This window comes from Strix uralensis, chromosome 3, assembly GCF_047716275.1.
Source record: "Strix uralensis isolate ZFMK-TIS-50842 chromosome 3, bStrUra1, whole genome shotgun sequence".
NCBI lineage: Eukaryota > Metazoa > Chordata > Aves > Strigiformes > Strigidae > Strix > Strix uralensis.
The window spans coordinates 24,640,138-24,655,686 of NC_133974.1; the positions used below are offsets into that span (position 1 = coordinate 24,640,138).

At 35.0% G+C, this 15,549-nt stretch overlaps 1 protein-coding gene across 1 annotated transcript in view; it reads right to left on the reverse strand.

The window, feature by feature from the left end:
- Positions 1 to 15,549, reverse strand: part of CSMD1 (CUB and Sushi multiple domains 1) — a 1,283,073-nt gene that overhangs the window by 177,332 nt on the left and 1,090,192 nt on the right. The window contains exons 37-38 of the mRNA XM_074861694.1: positions 13,629 to 13,733; positions 1,494 to 1,612 (exon numbers count right to left, since the gene is read on the reverse strand). Coding sequence (XP_074717795.1) covers positions 1,494 to 1,612; positions 13,629 to 13,733 — 224 coding nt within the window. The remainder of the gene's footprint in view (positions 1 to 1,493; positions 1,613 to 13,628; positions 13,734 to 15,549) is intronic.

The window sequence follows — 15,549 nt, forward strand, 5'->3', positions numbered from 1 at the left end:
ATTCTAACAAATTAATAGCACTGAAGATCAAATTTCAGTTCCCATACCTTTGCCTTGGCTATAGCAACATAGATTTATCTGTAGAAAATGGCATTTAATCATATACTTAGTTTAATGTTACTTTGACATAAAAAAAAGGTTAATGGTTCATTAGCAGTCTTTAAATGGAAGTCAGAATCTATCTGGGAATCAAGCTTTAATGACAGTCCTTTTGAAGTGACTGTATAATAAAAATATGATATCAAATCTCTCGTTTTCTTACTGACATTACTGCTACCTACAAAGGATACTGCAAGGGAAAGATGAAATAGGAAAGATAAATTTAATTAGGTCTAAAAGTTAAAGGTTTTAAACCAGTAGGTATTTTCAAAATAATATTAATTTTTCTTTGCTGGAAAGAGAAAAACTTAAGTAGTTTACAAATGAGCCATCAGCTGGTTTGTAAGCAATCCTCAAACCATTAAATGAGCAGCAAGTGCTCAGGATGGTAGAGTAGGCTTTATTGTGCACAAGTCTTGAGCCTTTTCTAAATAGTAGGATATTTGTATGATAGAATCTTTTTTGCTATGGATATGGGATGCTTCTGATACAGGCTGTTTGAAGTCATGCTATAAATGTAAAGAGCACTGATTAGGTTAAAGGCTTGACCCTATATCTGTAATACGTGACTGAAAAAGCAAGCATAGTGCTGATTACCTAGAGAGACTTTTCAAGTGCAGGTGTTCCCACAGCCAGAATAGAGCTAAGATGTTCAGTCTGAATCCTGACAGAATTTTAGGAGAATGGTAAGGAAAACTGAGACCAAAGAATAAGCCTATATATGCTGAGGGAGCATTGAATTGGCAAACATCATATAGGGAGCCATGATTTTATCCTTCTCTGGAGTAGAAGTTATGATCCTTTGCTTTCTCTGACACAGTGGTATGCTTTTACATTGTCTTGAGTGGTACCTATTGCCACCAAAAAGATTCTGAACTCACATGTTTTCAATGTATCATACCAGTGGTGGGAATATATGCAAAGTGTAGATTTAGCGTGAATAAGATTTGCTTTAGAAACTAAATTCTACAATTTCTGAGCAGAATATGAAATCCCATGATGCATTTCTACCACTGTGGTTAAAATTTCACCTAGAAGAATCTCTTCCAGAAATGGAAAAACACAGTGCAATTTCAATAAGCATAGTAGTAAAATAATTTTCTAGATAAAACATTTTAACTATTTTATTTCCTTGTCCATTTTGATGGTTCTTACTGCATGATAATAAGTTAAATCTGAGACAAGATTTGCCAGCCCAGATTTACTGAGAGCCAGACATGCTATACATTCATAGCTTTATAATGTGGGAGTACTCACATAGGCTCTACTTAATTCACCTCTATGGATGCACTACAGATTCATCATTAAAATAGGTTTTGGGTAGGTCCATTGCCATCTTGTTGCAATTATTCCACAGTGTATAATTTGAAGAAAAAAAAAAAAGAAAGAAATACCTGTAATGTGTATCCTGGCTCACACCGAAATGACAAAACATCATTCACCATATATCTATCTCCCGATTTGATCCCATTGCTAGGAATTACTGGTTCTGGACAGGCGGCAAGACCTACAGCTGAGGAAAGTAAACACAAAGATTGAAAAAACATAGATAAGTGGACAATAGCTCTTCATTGATATCCTTTGTTCTAATGAATACTTTCTATAGTGTTGGGTTTTTTAAGAGAACATTAACAAAAAATTTATTTCAACATTAAACTGAAATTTTGTTTAAAACAGAAGTTTTCAGAGCTGCCCTGCAGAATACAAATGATATGACTGAAACACAAAGATGATATACTGTGACCGTACCAATTACTATGTCATGTTGCTATCAATACTATGCCATTTTATTGTCTTCAACCAGTATGGTAATTCTAGTATATTAAACAGTCTTTTTTCATTTTTTTTTTTCTTTCTTATCCTTGTGAAGGAAATGGAGAGAGAAAGAGGGAATATATTTTATGCACATTCTCTCTTTTCAACAATAAATGAGCAGATCTACTGAGGTTAGGTGGCAGAGGCTTTTGAAACAGCAGCTAAGGCCAAGGGTGTTCCTTATGTTTAGATAACTCTATTGACTATAAAGAAGTTCAGACATCTGAAATTTAGTACTCTTAACCCAAAACTAAATCTTTGCATAGGTGTGAGAGAACAGTCTGTTCTTAACTATTTTCAAGCCAGATGTTAGCAAACAGAAGATTAGTTTTAGAAAGACTCTCCATGATCACTAATTTTTCAAATGTATTTGCCTAAATTTGGCAATCTGAACTACTAGCTTCTGCTTTTTGCCAAGTACGTATCACTTTTCTTTTTTTCCCTTGGGTGTTTATCTAAGGAGTTTGTTAGTCAGTACAACTGAAAATTAAATATCATCTCTGCTATCTAAGCTAAAATGCTCCAAATGAACAAGACAGTTGAGAATCTGCTGATTAGATTCAATAATTCTGTGATTTTAAGATTTTATTTGCAAGCAGAAGGACCAGCACAATTAATTTGTTGGTTTATGGTCTGACGACAGAATGTCATTCCCCTTTTAATATTAAAAACTTTATTTGAAATAAAAAATAAATTTGAAATGTATAATCTTAATCATGAAGTCATTTATTAAAGTTACTACTGAAACAAAAATATGTAACTACTATATTTTATTATTAACTTTATGCTCTAAATCTTTAAGTATCTATTTTTCATCACTTAAATATAAATCTTACAAATGCCTTACAAATCTTACATGCATACATAAGAATTTTGTTTCCCACTTCCTCCACTTCCAGTCACTTTTTGCATCTCAATGTTTAGTTGAAGCAAATATATTTTTCCTAATGAAGCACACAAATTTGAAATAGTTTTTATAATTTCACCTGAAAATATGATTGCAGAGTCATTTTTTTACTTTCCTGGAAATATGTTCCATGATCTGGTATGTTCTTTCTATGTCCTATGCTCTTGAATCTTACTACATTTCACTTTTTTCAGGAATGAACAGTGATAATGGCAAGACATTCTAATGCCCAGTGACAGCTACTAAGGTATAAAGTGCAGTCTTCATAACAACTGATGCAAGAGTTATTAAACTAAATATTTTCTAATTAGCACATAATGAATTATGTAATAGTTGCAAGCTAGCTACATGATCTCCCTGAGGTAGTTCCTTTGTGTACTGGAATGTATAATTTTGGAAAACACCTAAACGTACTTTAAAGATTTTCAGCAATTTCTACCACAGAAATTAAAAATTTTGATGTTCTACCAATATCAATTTTCAAATGATGTTATGGTGACTTCATGTGTCCACTAGGGACTTCATGTGTGGTCATTATATGAAACTGTAATGTTCCAGTTGGGCATGAGGATATCACCATTAACTTCAATGGTTTTGGTTTTGTTGCAGTTTCCTAGTATCATTCTTTTGGTCAACCACTCTGTATCCTGCAAATGCATCCATAACTGGAAAATTTCTCTGAATATAGGTACTAAATAGCTGTGATCTGCATCCACACAAACTCTTTGCTGCAGCATTAATTGAAGGGTAATAATTCAAACTATAGTATATAGACTGTTCACTAATTTGAGAATCCAGTGTTCAGCCATAACTTAAGTGAATCAAGCCTTACTTCTGCATTTCCTTAGCCTTCTCACTCTTGAATAGAAAATAAAATTTACAAAGAACTGCTCCAAACTCACCATTATTAAATAAACAAGCACCTAACAAAGACATTGTGACTATATTACTTATAGATAACAACATACTTGCTGAATTCTGTGAATATAAATTTGAGGTTCATTTCCTGTCTTCAAGAAATTTGTATTTTGGTTGAACTCAGCATTCCTGTGTGTTGAGAGCTACAGGCCTGTAGTTTTAGATAGGTGTGAATAAAGATACTTTTGCAGATTTTTCTGCAGAAACAGTTTTATAACAGTGACTACATAGCAATATTAATAATGTGCTTGTAATATAGCTCTTTCGATCATTAGTTAAATAGCACGCAGAATTTAAATAGACTTATGGTCAAAAGAAAATCTTCAAAGTCATTTTCTGTACAACTGTTAGATACAGTATTACACTACGTATTTTATCTTTAACAGATTTTAATAACTTGGTAAAAACTCTTTCTGTTAGCTGCTAATACTTTGCACATACTACTTTTTTGGACTGATGATAAAACTTATAATATACAATATTCAATCAGAATATCACAAAGCACTATAAAAAAAACCCAGTCATCATTTACTTTATTTGATATACCTGACATTAAGAAACAATATTACCTCTCCAAAAGCAAAGAGAAAGTTGGAAAGAGTCAAATATTATTCTGAATCCTCAATCCCATCATTCTAATCATTACATAATACTAGCTTAGTTCAGTTAGATAACTAGTTTAAGTTAGAACTGGTGCAAAAATCTAAAGAATGCTTGAGATAAAGAAAATTCTGGTATCGGGGGACAAACTAGAGAACTTAAATATTCAGAGACTCTGAAATTAATTAAACTAGATTGCATGTGAACAGTCAGTAATAAAGGGAAAACATGTTAAATGTCAAGTCCAAGCAATCAAAAAAGGACAAGGATTGCTTAGTGCACGCTCTTCAGAGCTCAGCTTTTGCTATGCAGTACAAGAGAGAACCCATCAATGTCAAGAATGATAACCCTCTCCCTGACCTTCTTCCACTTACTGCCTGCTAAATACTTTCTTGGCTCCACTGTGGCATAAGACAAATATGCCTCACTTCCATAATTATATACATGCCTACAATTACCTCAAATTCTGTCCAAACATCACTGCCATTGCTGGCAGAAAGAAAATCCTTGTTGGCATATCTGACAATGCGAATGCCCATTAGTGTCCATTTCAGAAAGCTGCAAACTGAACAACACAAGAATTTCTTGGCAGCCTGACCAAAAGTCATCAGGCTTTCTTTTTTTAATTCCTCCCTCCTACCCCTATGTGGCTAACTGAAACATATTGTTCTTTATTATATTACAAACATCAAGCTGGAGTGAATAGTTCTTTCCATTTTGATGATGGTGTGTAGCAAAACCCAAGCTGTCCCTTCCAAAACTGCATGCTTCAGACACCAGCCTAGAAAATGCATTTATCTCAGTGAATTACTACAAGAGGGGTCAGATTTGTGTCAAAAGCTAGTAAATTGTATAGATATACTGATAGGATCAGGACCTGCTAAATTAAAAATGGCATATTTATGATTCACACCTGCTGTAACACAGGGAAAAAGGTTGCTGCGCTGAAGAGCTGCATTAAAGATCGAATCGCATGAAAGATCTTAATCTGGACCTACAAAAAACAATATGCTACTTAGAAGAATACATTTTCTTCTCTGCAAGTCTGATTTTTATCTTTGAATTTATTAGAGATCTTTATGATAGAGAAGCAGTACAAAAGATAGTAATTGTTCTCTAGTTTCCTTACTAGTGAATCCATTATTTCAGCTCCGGAGAAACTTTGGCACTTGAAAACATGCAATAGAGAAGCTTCAGAAAAGGATACAGTAATTAAAAGTAAGCTTACGTTCTCAAACATATTACATCATCTTGGTATAGAGGTTAAAAAAAAGCTTACAAAAAGAATGATGCTGAATTGGGCCATATGTCCTAATTCAAGGTAATAAGGCTAGATGACATTAAAATAAGGCTAAGATGACTATTAAAATATTAATTGCATAAAGCAGGATTTTTACTGAAATATTTTAATTCTAATTGCTACATTTGGATATAGTCACACAGTACTTATAGACATTTGTGGCCTAAACATACATGTCTCTACTAATCATAATTCAGTTCCTACTAAAAAAAATCTGATTTAGCTGAGAGGTTCAAGCAGCATGCTGTATGAGCAAACACCCATTATTTCCAGACTTTTTTTCTTGTATATTAAAGAAAATAGTGAAACTGCTACTGAATGAATAAATGAGATGTTAAGACCAACCTTGAAACATCAGTGCACACAAATGCAATTGAATTAAACAGGAACATTTCTAAACCATACTATTTGGATAGCAGTTTCCTTTGTTCATTAAGATTAAAAGGAATTCAATCAAATAGCAGGAATATTAATTCTTTCTATTGTTGTACATATTAGAAATGCAACAAAGCACATTTTGATTAGACTTGCTGGCGGTTGTGAAAATAATTATGTTATTTATTCTACCAGAGTTTGGGGGGGGGGGGAAACATGCACATGAAGGATTAGTTTACATTATTAATTCTGGTCTTTTCTACAGTTATCTGTTGTACATTTTACTGTTTTATTTCTCATCACAGGTTACTGCAACCAGTTCAACACCTACAACCCTTCTGAAATAACAAGAAACACCACATGGTGGCTCTCAAGAATACTTACAATTATGTTATGATCAGAATGAAATTTTTCTAAGGCACTGACCAATCATTTCTTTTAATTTTAGTGAATTCATGTGTCTGACTATAAAAACAAAACCGACTAACCAACAAAAAAACCCAACAAAAAAACCTCAAAGAAACAAAGAGAAAGAAACCCATCTAAGTCATCAATTTGACTATAGCATGCAAATTAAGTATAACCACTCAACTTGGACAACCAACTCATACCTACATTCTCGATGCCTAACACAAAAACATCCTGAAGTAAATGGCAAAATTATATTATTCACCAGAAGACTTGTGTGCTTTTGAAGGCTACAAAGAGAACATGTGCACTGCCTTGGTTAAACATGAACTTAGGTTTGCAGGAGCAGACTGCCCAGATCCTTCCCATGAAAATAAAGACATACATAGAAAGAACCCTCTGTTGGAAGTGTGGGAAAAGCAAAACAGGGAAAAAATTGCAAAACACACTTTTCCTTGACACATGGTGCCCAGAACAAACAAGGACAGGATGAAGATCCAGTGATTTGCCTTTGCTGTGGCACCAAGGAGGAATGCAAAGCGCGGTGGAGGCCGTGCGGTCCCATTCTTTCACTTATCTCCTCTCAAGGACTGTTTTGCAGTAGTCTGCCACCTTGTTTCTCACTCTTCTCCCACAAGAAACACCGCACCCCTCTCACCAATGTTGTGTCATTATTCAAGAGATAATGGCTTGACAAGTCCCACCCACTCATACATACATACTATGATAAATACTACCCCAAGCTTGTACCTAACTTGGGAGAACGATAATCTGACACCAAATTGGAGGGACAGATTGACGGGTTTGTGCTCTTGCCCCCCTCCCCCCCTCCCTCCCAGAAGGGACGCCTTTTGGTAAGATTCCCTCAGCTACACCAAGTGATTACCCGGGAACTTAGTGTGTGTGATTGCAATCGTTTTTCGTTTTGTGTGTAGTGCTATATAGCCAACCTGCAGTTTGTCCATTTATCGTAGGCAATCTTAAAGAATCTGTAGATGTCGCATAAAAAATAAACTGTACTATTCGTGAATCTGACTGCTTCTCTTGAATGCAACTAGATTTACAGTGTATTGGGCTGGTTGAGCTGGGTCAGGCCTATAGTTACGGCCCCAACTGGCATACCTATTAAGAGATAAATCCAGCCACTCCTAGCCCCTGTAATCTCTGAGGATTGGCTAGAATGCAAGGGGATTCATCTCCTACCAAATTCAGTCTCACCTTAAACGCAACACCCACAAATGGAGAGGGCAAGAGAAAGACATATTGCTAAAAGGAAGACAAAGTTTCAAGAACTAAAAAAATACTTATTCAATTATTTAAATTATCATGAAATAGTTAGGATTAAAATAAGCTGTCATCAGTGGCTGAAACTTTTATGAAGTATTTCTGAAGTTCTATAAAGCTACTTTAAAACAACAATATACAGTGTGGCATGAATATAAGATATGTGATTAAATGATAGCAAACTAAATATATTTTCCTAAAAAAAAAGGCTGTTTTCCTTAACATACTGATCTAAAATCAATCATGTTTATAACATTTACACTGGTGAAAATATCTTTTTAAGAAGAAATTCTCATCCATTTATTCTAAAATACTAAGGTAATGTACAATTTTTATTCTAGAGAAATAACTTCTATTCTGAATAAATAGTATACGTGTGACTTGACACTCTCTTCTGTTGCTCCTTCCTCCTTCAAATTTCTTCTGGGATAAAGGGAATGATCCTAAGTGATCTTCATTTCCTAATGTCATTATGAAGACTCTTCGTATAGTGACAGCAGGGGTCTGCAGTATTCTGGAATGGTTAGTTTAGAACACTTTTACCTATTACTTTAATTTGAAATGTATGCAGAAGATAAGGCCAGATGAAACACTATTTAGTCCACTTTGTCTCTTCTATCCCTGTCGCAACCTGCTAATGCAAGATTTGAAGATATTTGGAGTTGATGTGAACAGCAGCTTCTTTCTACAAATGGGCATTTTTTTGGTAATATCTATTGTTGGAAAGCAAAATATCCTCACTGTAATTCCTAAAGTTCTTCTCACTAGAGAAGAAATTACATTACAGTGTAAGGCTATCCCTTACCTGCTCTAGGATTAACACTCTTTTACCTACTGGGCATTTACATAGGAAGGGTTTTAGTTGTTTCAGTTCTAATGGTTTATCATTCTTGCTAATCAAGGAACAATGTACACAGCAACTTTCATTGCACTTTCTGTTCATGGAATATTTTCTATTGATCCTCAAAAGATTTAAAACAAAACTCATTTACTTAATTTTCTTGAAATGTTTTAAACGTTTTAGGACTAAGCACTAAGCCCAGTTCCCAATTTTTTTTTTTTTTTTTTAAATAAAGAGGATTTGCAAAATTTTCAACTTATGAAAAGTATTACAGATTTCTCAATTTCAAAGAAAGATAGCTTTTTTTCTTTCCAAAATAGTTATATCTAAATCCATATTAAAGGATCTGGTGTCCTTTGATGCATACATATAATTCCAGTTAATGTTAACTGGGAATACATGTAGCAGGAGAAAAGAACTCTAAGGATGTATACCATGAGGGATGTAGGTAGCCATGAAGTTCACTTATTGTTCTGGAAAATAAAATCAAGCTATGATCTCTGTGGATTTCCCTGAAATCTAATGAAAAATCAGGTCAAAAATGAATTTTTATTGTTATTTTTTGACTGACAGCAATCATAGAATCATAGAATCATAGAATGGTTTGAGATGGAAAGGACCTTAAAGATCATCTAGTTCCAACCCCCCTGTCATGGACAGGGACACCTTCCACTAGACCAGGTTGTCCAAAGCCCCGTCCAACCTGGCCTTGAACACTTCCAGGGAGGGGGCAGCCACAGCTTCTTCAGGCAACCTGTTCCAGTGCCTCACCACCCTCACAGTAAATTTCTTCCTTACACCTAATCTAAATCTACGCTCTTTCAGTTTAACACTATTACCTGTCATCAAGTCACTACACTTCCTAATAAAGAGTCCCTCCCCATCTACCCTCTAGGCCCCCTTTAAGTACAGGAAGGCTGTTATAAGGTCCTCCTCTTCTCTAGAAGCCTTCTCTTCTCTAGACTGAAAAATCCCAACTCTCTCAACCTTTCCTCATAAGGGAGGTGCTGCAGCCCCCTGATCATCTTTGTGGCCCTTCCCTGGATTCGCTCAAGCAGGACCATGTCCTTCTTATGTTGGGGTCCTCAGAGTTGGACACAGTACTCCAGGTGGGGTCTCACAAGAGTGGAGTAGAGGGGGAGAATCACCTCCCTCATCCTGCTGGCCACACTCTTGTTGGTGCAGCCCAGGATATGGTTGGCTTTCTGGGCTGTGAGCACACATTGCTGGCTCATAGTCAGTTTTCCATCCACTAATTCCCCCAAGTCCTCTGCATGGCTGCTCTCAATTCACTCTTTGCCCAGAAGAATCAATTGATTGCTCAAGAAAACAACTTCATAAACAAAGTCATTCGCCTTCCACAAAAGAGCAGGAACTATACAGATGTACATTTGGATTCATAAAAGTGTTACTCAAATACTAAAATAAGTATAGCTATAAATGAAATATTTCCAATAAAACCTTTATTAAATTTTAATAAAGGTCACAGGAGACTCACCAAATTTCTACAGCAAAATACTTTAAAGATAACAAAATGACCTAGCTGAAAATGAAATAAAAATTGTGCCCACTGATTTTAGTTCTCTGAGAACTAGCTACAATTTATTTTTTTGAGTCTTCTCTATGAACTTTCTCTCTATCCATAGGCAAAACAACATTAAATAACTAATACCTCTACATTGCTGAAGTGTTATGCTGGAGATTTTTAAAATACATAAATACATATTAATTTTGGCTTGATTGCATGATTATATTGTCATTTATTATTATTTCTTTTTCTTTTCTTTTACAAAACTAAGGGACAGTTTTTCAGCTCATATAAACTAGATAATTCTGTTGTTTTTGTAGATTAATCTCTACTGATACTAGCTCTTACTTACCAACAACATTTCACAGCAATTTTGTGCTCTCTTCCTCTCTCTAATCTACTGTGTCCCCTCAGTTTGCTTTCTGATCAGGAAATGAAAAAGATGTTATATAAACCTTTCTGGAAATCTGCCATTTACCTTTGCAATACTACTTTTTCCATATATTACTGAATTTTCTTTTGTTATGACTACATAAAATAAAAGAGAAGTGCCACAATACAGAGCAGAACTGACGAATGGGGAAGAAGGCCTTTCTTACTGCACGGTCCAGAATTCATTGCTTTTCTTCTGTCCTCAACAAAGACAAACTGAAAGAAGACAACAGAGTGGATTCCTGCAAAGCAGCTACTGACAACTTACGAAAAATAGAAGCCTTGTTACCTGAAATGATTTCAACCCACATTGCTGCTACTCAGAACAATATGCTTATCACGGATGTATATAGAGAATTTGAGCAAAGGAGATTAACTCCTAAGATTTCTTCTATAATTCCACTCTATAAACTTTTAAAACATGTATTTGAACAAGAACTGAAAATTCCATTTAAGTACCATCACCATATCCTACATACATCCAAGTCCAGCTCTCCTCTAAATGTACATGTTAAACATAGGCCTCTGGCCTCATAATGGTGGTATGTACTTTATACATCTGATCTTAGTGCTCTGACTACTTCTTACAAAATATTTAAATACAAGATGAACCTGAATGATTGACCATTTTTCCTGGAAATTAGAATGATGATCCTGCTACAGCTGCTTAGTTTCTCCTATTAAGTAGAACAGCCTTAAAAGTAGATATTGAGGATCCCCACTATGACTACTGAGAAATTCAAATTTCTGTATGAAAGAATTCATGAAAGAATTGAACTGAGGCCTCTTATACTATAGCTGACTGTTACAGTTGTAAAGCATTTTATTTAGAAAGACTATGAATCTAGCCCTCCTTTTCGTTTGCTTTTATCAAAAGTATCTGTTGTTCTAACACAGCATTTCGTGTTGAATTTTTTCCCCAGACACCAGGCATTTTTATATTTGCTTTAGTAAGACAAACCCTCAACAAAAGGACATTTTTATTCCAAATTTTGGATTGACTTCTGAACTAAAGGTATTTATTTTTCTGATGCTCCTTCAAATAGTAGGTGACCGAATGATCACAGGTTTCAGAATTCATAATCAAACACTAGCAATATCTGCATCTTGTTATACAGAAAAGTATTTCCTTCTCTTCTTCTTTCTTGATCTAAAAAGGTGACTGCTCAATATAAAACAGTAAATTCTTGCTGTGGGGATTTGCTCAGTTTCTGTATTCAGAGACACACACAGATGTACTCTACTCCTGCTAGCCCTGGAGAGACCATGTAGCCACATAAGAAAGGAAATTATTCTTTCTTGCAAGACTATCAACAGACTAGTTAACTATGGTCTGAGTGCTGAATGTTGCTACCTTGACCTGTACTGAGTTGCACTTATAAAAACCCCTGGCCTTGAAATACTGGCACCACTGAAGTCAATAGATGCTTTAACAGAGCACAGTTGTGGGACTGGAAATTAGGAGACAAACAAAAGCATAAATTCAAGTGACCTTACATCTTCCCAAATACTTTTTACTTGTTAACAGAGCACCTTTTTTTTTTTTTTTTCCAAAGTCACAGACATAATCAAACCGATACATTAAAAGACAAAAATTGAACTTCAAAACGTTTATTGCACAGCAGCTTCCTCAAATAAATCTGTGCTTGTCCACACTTCATACGGAATTATACTTTCACTGTAGGTTAAGGGGAAATGCTTGGGGAGGACAACAGGCTGACCAACTGGGAAGGAGGGGTCCCCAGACAAAAAAAAGAGAACTTTGCCAAAATAGTAGATTCTAAAAAAAATTCCTACAGAAGTAATATTTTCATTCTACATCACCATTAGAATGATTGTATTAAAAAAACGTACAACATGCTTGAATATACATGCTTGAAATAAAAGGAAACTAAATTAAAACATAAGACTATTGTGTGTTTAGTTTAAAATATTTGTTATGACCTGAAAATCTAGTCTTTCAAAATTCTGTACATATTTAAATTTTATACACTTTTTAATCCCAATCCTAAATAGAGTTTAATAAAGATCATACATGTGTTTCCTTAGTTATGTGTACTTCTTAAAAAGATAAATAACAATATTTTTAGACATTGATAATGGAATGCATGTAATACAAAACCAAAGTCCATTTTCAATAAAATTCTTGAATGCCCTTTTTAAGAAAATAGAGCATGTTCATATTCAAAAATTAAAGAGGATTTGCTTTGTGACCTTCATCAAAGCATTCATCAGACTGTTAACTTGTCACCACATCACTTTTTTAAAGACTTGAATATTCTTAGCAATACCTATTTCCAGTGAAAAGCAATACTATGCAAGCACATGTGCTGAATTTACTATTCTTCTATAGTATTTAAATCTTTTGAGAGAGGTAATAATACAAACATGCATGTTTGAATTAAACATGATTATATGAGGTAATACATTGATGTTTATAACACCAAACCTCTGTATTTTAGAACCAAGCTGTTCAGAAAACATATAAAAAGTTGATATATAGAAAAATTTGCCATTAAACTTCTTAGGTTATTCTGCTCATACCACCAGTGATTTACCAAAATAACTGTAGTGTTTTCTTGTAGCTCTGGGATTATAATGTTTTTTGGTTTTTTGGTTTGGGTTTTTTTTTTTTTTTTTTGCAATTACAGCAATTTGTTGAGGGAAAAGAGTTTGAAAGAAAGGAAGGAACAGCAAAGAATAAATATATGCACATATAAATAGGGGAAAAAAAAGTGTTACCTATTCTGGTTTCATCTATTTCTAAGCAGTGAAACTAACTCTTACTTTTTTTTGTTACCTAAATTTCAGAACTAAGGTAGAATAAGTTGGAAAAAAACCCATACCATAATTAAACCCCACATTTTAAAAATGTTGTTCTGCATTGTCAGGTTGAGTTGTTATATACTGCTAATTTGTGAAAGCTGTTTTTCAGCAATTTCAAATGTCACTTCATTTAAAATTTCAGTTTAATAGGTATCACTTATATCAGGTTCAGTCTGAGTAGACTGAGTAGTCAGGGAAATAAAAAATCAAACAGAATAATAATATAAATTCTCTCTTTGCATTTCCATATCCATGCTATTTCCTGAGAAGGTTTCAAAAAAACAAGCAGTCTTACTTTTGTATTCCAGGTGAAAACCAGCTGCTGCCACACTAATGTCAGAGTGAAAATGCAGGTAAAGTTGATTGGAGGTGCTATTCAACAATGCTGGCACAGTTGTACCTGGAAAAATAAAAGTTTTAGAATAAGATGTAGCATGCTGATATATCAGAGTTTTATACTGAAAAGAGATAACCAGTACTGAATCAGACAGGCTCGTTTTCTTTTCATTATGTGCATGGAAATCTCAAACATTCTGCTATGTTCTGCCTTGTTTTCTCCTGAAGCTGAAAGAAAATTTTTATTACAAGTCATGATCCTAAGGACCTATGCAAGTACAATCAAACAAGATCCCATCATGTTCAGATGAAACTTTATTGACTTATAAAAAAGAGGAGTAAACAGCAAAAATCACATAAGTAAGGGATTTGATTATGAGAATAAGCTCAACTGACATTTGACTTTTCTCCACATGGATAAAAAACCTGCAATACAGAACAGAGCAGTCCAGATTTTTTCTCTGTGTCCACTCCACACCTTCTTCCCAGAATAATATTTCAACCACTTACCCTAATTCTGAGGGTATGACAGGAAGTGAAGTTGCAACATATTTAAAAAAAAAAAAAGCCAAATATACTAGCTTTATCTAACTCAACTATAATAAAATTGGGTGTCACTGACTTCAGTGTGAGCAACAAGCTTATCACTAACCCTGGACACATCCTCTCCCACTAGCATTGCTAAGTCTGACACAACGTTTTCTTTATTACCACATGACTACTATGTAACTCACATTCTACAGTCTAAAGCTGGAACACCTATTGAGGCTAAACATTACATCATTTTCTATGATTACCCTCAAAGACAGTATCAAGTAGCTAATGAATTTCAATGGTGGTTGCATAAGAAATATTTTAATTTCCTATGGGGCATTTGCTGTTTCTATAGCAACTGTGAGCCGACTAGGCATGATCTTGAAACTCAAGCTTATAAAGAAACACTTCATAAGTCTACAGTCTAAACTAGGAAATAGGAAACACTTTTAAATCTAATACTGTATTAAGCAAAATATGGTGAGGAGCTAAAAGATGACAAGCTGGCCTTTAAGGAAGGTTTTACTGTCTGACATGGAAGCTCCAAGTATGGAAATTCATGACAGTACAGAGCATTCACATCACACAATACTTACCATGGAATACAGAAAATAGTGAAACATCTTCCTGGAGGGAGGACTTTTCACATTATCCATACGGAATTTGAAATATGTTTAAGGAGGAGTTTGAGGTGCCTGTTCTGTAAGAATGAGGATGTTGACTCAGAGTGATTATACTCTTCATTGAACAAAACTGCTCTTCTGGCAGTTCCTTTGTAGGATTTGCGAAGATTTAACATCACTCTTTTACTTCCTTAGAGGGTGATATTCAATAAGATGAGAAATTATATCCTATTGTACTGTGAGAAATAAATGAGGCTAGAGTTTTAATTCTCAGAATTGCCTCATTCAATGGCATAGTTCAGGCTGGCAGCCTGTCACAAGTGACGTCCCCTAGGGATCAATACTGGTCCTCATGCTGTTTCAACATCTTCATAAATGATCTGGATGATGGGATTGAAAGCACACTCACCAGGTTTGCCAATGACACTAAACTGGGTGACGAGGTTGACATGACAACCATCTTACAGAGAGGCCAGGACAGGCTGAAAGAGTGGACTAGCAAGAACTATATGAAGTTTAACAAAGACAAGTGCAAAGTCCTGCACCTGGGTCAGAATAACCAAAGAGCCCAGTACAGGCTAGGATCTGTGTGGGTGTGGAGCAGCCTTGCTGAAAGGGACCTTAGGATCCTAGTGGACAACAAGATGAACATGAGTCAGCAGTGCACCGCTGAAGCAACGAAGGCAAGTAGGCTGCTGGGCTGCATCCAGAGGGGCATTACTA